Below are 7304 nucleotides of genomic sequence, written 5' to 3'. Positions count from 1 at the left end.
TACTTATAGTTTTATAAGTTTTTTTTCTTTTTTTTTTTTATAGCTTTTTTACTATTTTTTTCTTTTTTTTTTTTTATAAGCTAGGTTTTTTTTTATTTTTTTATAGTACTTATTTAACTTAATTTTATATAGTATAGGAATCTAAGGTATGTTTTTTACTTTAGTGTTTTTATATATAGGGAACTGGTTTTATAGTTTTTTAATAGAGCTTCCTTTATTTAGGTTTTATCTATCTTTAAGTATATTATTTTTATATAAAGTAGTGGTCTTTACTATATTATATATACTTTATATTATTTCTAGTATTTAGGTTTTTTAAGCTATCTGGGATTCTTATTACTAAGTTAATTCTAGGGTTTACTTATTTTAGTTAAGGTTTTTTAGTTTTCTAGGCTTTAGGTATTACTATATTATATATCTTATCTAGTTATAGTTATAGTATTTATACTTAGATATATCTTATAGCTTATTTTAGCTATTATTAGGTTATATAGCTTTTAAGGATATAAGTCTTAAATATATTTTATATAAGGTATTATTATAGTAATTACCTTATTATTATCTTTAGTTTTAAGAGTTACTTTAGCTATTATTTTATTATTAATTAAGGTAATATAAGTTATAGTTATTTACTTTTTTTATTTTATTTACTTTCTCTTTTTTATATTTATACTGTTTTTTATTAATCTTAACTGCTATAGTAATATATTTTATAATATTATCTAGTTAATCTGCTTTATATAGTTTATCTTTAACTTTTTCTTTTAATTCTTTATAGTAAACTTTTATAAAAGCCTTATTATTTTATAGAGTTTTAGATATAAGTTATTAGAATTTAGTAAAGTATATAGTATATAAATAGGTCTATTTAAGTAATATAATTTTAGTAACTGCTTATTATTTTTTATTAATTACTTTAAAGTTATCTTTAAATATACTTTTAAAGTTATTTTAATTAATAAAGATATTTTAAGTTTTTTAATTTTATATATTTTTTTAGTTTTTTAAGAAATCTTTAAAAATAGGTTTAAATTAATTTTTAATATTTCCTTAAATTAGTAATATAATAAAGAGTACCTTTTTAATAGTAGTATCTAGCTTAGTTAAAAATATATAGAAGTATCTTTTTATTTAAGTTAAAAATAGGATTATATTTATAGCTTATCCTTTAAATAGTTCTAGCTTAGGTAGCTTAAGGGTTTCCTTAATATCTCTTCCTTTTTAAGGGTTAATATTATTATTAGCTACTAAGTATACCTTTTAGTTATTAATGCAGTTTTATAGATTACAGATAGTATTATATAACTAATAGATTTTAGCTATTATCTCTATTATATTAGGTAGTTTTTTAATATAAGGAGGTGCTAGGCTAGTATTACTAGATATTTTAATAATATAATATTACTTAATATAAATATAGTATAGTTTAAATAAAAGCTATTAATATATAATAGTTAGGGTTTTTAAATAAGTAAACTTAATTTATATTAGGTTTATATTTATAGACTATATAAGGTGTTATATTAAGTATATTAAGGTATTATATCTTTTAATAATTAATAGTATAGGTTAAGCTTATTAAGGTAAAGAAGTATTATTAATAGCTAGTAAGTTAAGTTCTATTTAATACTAAAGAGTATATATATACTCTAAAGGGTTATAGTTATAATAAGTAGCTTATAAGTAATTTCTAGTAATTACTAATAAGTATCTAGAATTATTAATATTTTTATTTAGTTACTAGTAACTGTATTTTAGTAATTACTTATAGAATCCTTTAATATATAGTAACTATAAATAATTAGTAGAAAAATATAAGGTATATATAATATAAGCACTTCCTTTATTTAGGTTATAATAACTTAGTTAAGGCAGTAATTATACTACTTAAAGTAAATAAACTTTAATTAATTTTAAGCTTTATAATTCTAGCTTATTATAAAGGCCTTACTATTTAAGCTATTATATAAAAAGTTAAAAGCTTAATAGCTTTAAATAAGGCTAATAGTAATTAAAAAAAAAAAAAAAAAAAAAAGAGTTATTATTTAAGTTTATATTATATTAGCTTTATATTATAGCTATTAGTTAGTTATTATAGTATTAATATTTAAATTATAAGCTAAAAGTATTATTTATAATTAAGGCTTATAGCTAAGAGCTTATTTTAATAAAAAGAATTTAGTTAAATTAAATAAATTTATTAAACTTAAAATAGTTTATATATAACTAATAACTAAAGCCTTAATATTTCCTATAGTAATTCTTAAATATTCCTTATAGAAAGAATAAAGAAGTTAAATTTCCTATTAATGCTTTTTTATCTTCTGATACTGAGAAATGCCAGGCATCTGTATCTAGAATGGGCTAATACTTTTCTAACTAATCGGGTAACAATTTATAAAATATTATCCGCAGCTGAAAAGACCGTACCAGAATATGAAACAATACCGACCCGCTTATGTCTATATCTAACAGAACATGGAAAATAAGCAAAAGAAAGCCGCTCTAGGATTAAGTAACCTAAGTTCTGAAAAAGGGCTTCGAGGTAAATAAGTCATTTAAGAATAGAAATATATAAATTTATTGCTAAGATTAGGGATAGGAGCTTTATAACACCTTAATACATAGCCTTCAAGGTCGTTGATAACACGCTAATTACTGAGAAGGTTGTCGAACAAGGAGCTCAGCGGTCGCGTTTCTTGCCATAAAGCTCCCCTCATATCTCAATATGTCCAAGTTAACCCAAGGATCAGACATTGATTTCCTCGGAAAGTGAACACAACCGATTCCCGTCCAAACCTCATCGCACTTCATCCCCAGACCAACAGGGAGGAATTCTTGAACAGATGGGGGTTGGCCAATGTGAGGCGATGGGATATTGCGCAGATTGAGCATCCACCTATCTTGTAGGGGCGCGTTGGTGACCATTTTCTCAGGAACGAACTCAAACTCGACCATCTTTCTTCCAACAGGCCTCTCCGTGCTGCCGGTGACAAGTCGGGTACCTGTAAACTCTTGAATAACACTCTTTCCAAGTACTTTGGGAAAGCCAAGGAGCTCGCGACCAGCGAAAATGGCAGCGTCGTTGTCAAGAATGAACAGAAGGTTATAGTGAAACATCTTGCCCTTGTAGGTAACCTCTACCTGGTGAGCATATTCAGTGTAGGACCCAACAGGGCTCATTCCGTAGCTGAGAAACAGAGAGGTCATCAGCGGCTCTTCCTCCAGTTCGAGAACATCTGGGACAAGATGGGCGACCTGAGATGCGGCAACGCGATACGAGATGCCGACTGCAGTAGTATTGGTAAAGATTCCTCTTGCTCTTGAGTATGCTGGCATGAATGTTGGCATTGATTCGCCATTCAAAGGTAATGTTCCCTGAGGCATGATTGCGGTGGGCTTATGCAGTTTCAGAGGCGGTTGGGAATGTCAATGTAGATGCGTGAAGCTTGTATATCAAAATCCCAAGTCCTCAAAATTGGATTATGAGGTTGACTTAAATAAACGGCTTGCTCTACTGGTATGTCATGTCTTCTTCGGCAAACCCGCAGTCCGCACGTTGATGCCGTGGCGTTGCCCGCATACCTCACCTTATTGAGCTCGTGATTTGCTGACGTTGCTTGCAGAGGCTAAGCATTTTGAGGGTAGGCTGATCGGGAAGTCCTCATGAGACTTATCAACCCATCATAAGTCCGTACTGTCTGGGGCATGTACCTCGGCTCGCGAAAGTCACACCACCACGACGAGCCCACTTGCTTCTTTATCTGTCACGATCAACGAATACGCCAGATGGCAATGCACGGCATTTAAGACGCCGGGTCTTGAGACGACTGATCCAAGTAGTTATCGCATTAGATGATGCTGAAGTGTGTATGCCTAGGTTAAAATTACTGAACCGCGTTGCATAGATACAAGACATAATGCGAAATATATAGTGCTCTTGGTGTTCAAAGACACGTCAACACAAAGGCTAACCTAAATTACTTCGTCGCAGTTATATCTACTGCCTGTGACATATCCAAAACACAAAATAAGCAACAAAAATCTTACATGAAGTTTGTTTCGAAGGTTGCAGGGTGATCGGATGTATTGTACAGTGTCGCTCGTGATGGCCCCTCTCATCACGCCATGCATCTCTCTCCCGAGTGTCCCGATAAACGTTTTCTTCCTGCTTCAATCAACGTTGTCCAACTTCCACTTGATGCATAAAGCCTTTCTCAATTGACAAAAATGGCGCGGCCTCCTTTAGATAAGACCTCACAGCACCGGCGACGGCAGAATGCTTTGTCGCAGCGGAACTATCGTATGTTGTTATACATGACAGTCTCGTGCACGCGGCTAATGGCCTGAACAACAGGCACGCGGCAAAGAAATAGGAGACTCATGCTGGAGAATCTAGCTATCTCTAGCATCATTCTTCCATCTACCATGGATGTCTCATGCATGCATAGCGTAGCAGCGGCGCAGCAGAACCATCAAGACCGAGCGGCTGGACCAAGTCAGTCGGCAAAAGCCATCTGGCCTACTATCCTCGATGCGGGATGTCACAGTTCAGAAACCGCAACAGCATTTAAGGCTTCCGACTTCTTCTCGTGCATCGATTCCTGCCCAGAAAGGGAACGTCGAGCCTTTTTCTTACTAATGACAAAAGAACTCTTTGGTATCCGGGATATCATCAAATATGGGCTCATCTTCCTAGGATATCCCGTGAGCCCCTCACTTTACGATAACGCCATGCATCTTCCGATGAGCCAATGGATTCATGACATTCAACAACGTCTAGGCAGCTTTGATCTCAGAGCCGCAACGAAAGCTGGTATTAGTGTTCTCGGAAAATTAAACATACCGTCGGGACATAATTCCAGGATTCACGAGATAGCAACGTCCCCATTAAGTCACTTCCAGCCCAAAGACTACATTCTGCTCTGCCGAGTTTCGTTTGTGTCGGCTGTTTCCATGAATGCACGACATCTGGGGATCCCATGGCACGACCTCATATCTTTTGAATCCAAATCGCCATTTCCTTGCCTGAGAGAGAAGCTCATACAACAAGAACTGCTAAATGACGTCGAAGAAACTGCCGAGCAGGCAGCTCAAATGCGTCTGATACTCAAAGATTACATGAAGAACATACAATCTGATCTTGTGCCCACAGAGGCACAGCTAACCATGGCTCACCACCCGACACTGGATCTCATCCCATGGCCAAACTTTCGCTCCAAAGCCATCACCGCAATAAACTCAACTCCCCCGTTGATTGACAGAGAGGATTTCTGTCTTGACTTACTCAACGACGGTCTTCGATGCTGGGGTTTCGCAAACGGGACCCTTTTGCCCTCCGCGGCGCCTTGGGACGCTCAGAACTGGGAGGCAGCGCCGTGGTTTCTGGATAAGTGGGAGCATCTCACTGACGGAAGAGACGGGGACGAATGGAAGATAAGTGAACGGTGGTGGTCAATGGGTGCTAGGTCGAGTGTGTAATAGAGAGCGAGTACAAGCTCATTTTAACCTGCATTGGGAGAGAATGAGTAGATGAGAAACACATCATGACTATTATTCTTTAGCGAGTACGACTACTTTGCTGAGGTAAGTAAATTTTATTGAATTGATCATGACACAGCTAAGACCTGCGATCAACGTTGCCTGCATTAGTGCCAAAAGCGTGTCACGCGATATGCATATACTGTCACGTAGAGCAGCCGAGGTATTGAAACGTGAGTAGTATTCATTACTGAAGCTTGAACGGCCTGGAGAAATCGAAAGAGTTCTTCGGCCCGAATTCTTCACGTGTATAATCTGTTGACTATTTGGGCTAAAGAGATGGCGCCATAAAACAAGTTGTTAAAATGCATCTTGACTATAGTGAATAAACCCAGTTTTTCAAGGCCAAGGTATATTTAAGCACGATATCCAGCGTCCTTTTGCCGTGTTTGTAAACACCACCACATATCTGACTACAACAAGATCTCACATCATGCAAGCATTCCAATACGGCGGCCCAGAATCTCCATTTGCGCTTCAAACACTCCCCATCCCTACGCCAAAACAGGGCCAGGCCCTCATCTCAGTCAAAGCAGCCGGCCTTTGTCATACCGACGCCCATTACGTTGATGGACACGGTATCTCTATGCTGGGATATCTTCCAATTACTCTTGGGCACGAAGTAGCCGGAACTGTCGTCAAGCTCGGATCAGAGCCATCACCAGTTCAAATCGGCGATCGCGTGGTAGTCGCCCTAGTAGCTCATCCCGTTGAGAAGGCAACACGATCCACAACAATTGGGCTCGGCTACGATGGCGGCTATAGCGAATTTGCGATAGCTCATTATGAACACTTGTTCAAGATTCCAGAAGGAGTGTCCTTCCCTCAAGCAGCTGTTGCCACGGATTCTATCTCCACGGCATATCACGCTGTAGTTGTGACGGCTGGGGTCAAGGAGTCAACAACTGTCGCAATCATTGGAATCGGCGGCCTCGGCCTCAACGCAGTTGCAATATCTGTACTGCAAGGCGCCAAGGTCTATGGAATCGATATCAACGAGGATAAATATAACGATGCGAAAAGCTTGGGAGCGGTCGCGTGCGCTTCCAGTCTCGCGGGTTTCTCCGATGTTTCATTCGATGCCATCATCGACTTTGTTGGCACCACAGCAACAATTTCTGCCGGAATAACCGCTGTCAAGAAGGGTGGCACTATTGCAATGGTTGGCCTGAATGGACAGGGTGTGGAGGTATCGTCACTGTTGTTGGTTACGAAGAGTATCAGTTTGAGGGGCTCGTTTGGCGCGTCGAAAGAGGAGTTGGTGGAAATATTGAAGTTAATCAGCTCTGCAAAGCTCGTGCCGAAGTTGAGAGAGATTCCCTTTTGGGATGTACCAAAGGGTTTGGAGGATATAAAGAAGAACAAGGTTGAGGGCCGTTTGTTTGTCTGCCCGAGTCCTGAATAGAAGAGTGCTGCAGTTACAGTTAAATGCGAAGGATCTTACCTAAATTCTATTATACTAGTTTTAAAATACATTGAGATTACAGTACTTAATGTAAATCTCTAAGTTACTCTATAAGTACTTGAAGAGTAGTTATGTCTGTAATATAAGAGACCAATAACCTTTAAAGGAAAATATATTTAAGTAAAGCTAGTACTGCTAACTTTATAATAATATAGAGGGCAGAAATTAAAGATCAGCGCGTTAACTAACCAACTGCTAAGTCAAAACACAATCCCTACTGTGCAATAAGAAAAGCCGAGGCAGATTGCTTTGCAATGACCTTGTATGCTTATATGCTTCATTCATGGCAGCTATCACT

At 37.0% G+C, this 7304-nt stretch overlaps 2 protein-coding genes across 2 annotated transcripts; one reads left to right on the top strand and one right to left on the bottom strand.

The window, feature by feature from the left end:
* Positions 1-2655: 2655 nt before the first annotated feature.
* Positions 2656-3387, bottom strand: J7337_003373 (uncharacterized protein; the record flags this gene model as incomplete). The annotated part of the gene is made up of 1 exon (XM_044821089.1): positions 2656-3387. One exon carries the CDS (start codon positions 3385-3387, stop codon positions 2656-2658), a length of 732 nt encoding a protein of 243 aa, XP_044685389.1.
* A 2587-nt stretch (positions 3388-5974) lies between these two features.
* Positions 5975-6946, top strand: J7337_003372 (putative secondary metabolism biosynthetic enzyme; the record flags this gene model as incomplete). The annotated part of the gene is made up of 1 exon (XM_044821088.1): positions 5975-6946. One exon carries the CDS (start codon positions 5975-5977, stop codon positions 6944-6946), a length of 972 nt encoding a protein of 323 aa, XP_044685388.1.
* Between the last annotated feature and the right edge of the window lie 358 nt (positions 6947-7304).

Source organism: Fusarium musae, chromosome 2, assembly GCF_019915245.1.
Source record: "Fusarium musae strain F31 chromosome 2, whole genome shotgun sequence".
Classification (NCBI taxonomy): Eukaryota; Fungi; Ascomycota; class Sordariomycetes; order Hypocreales; family Nectriaceae; genus Fusarium; species Fusarium musae.
Note: the sequence above shows the minus strand (reverse complement) of the source record. Positions and strands in the feature narration are given on the sequence as shown.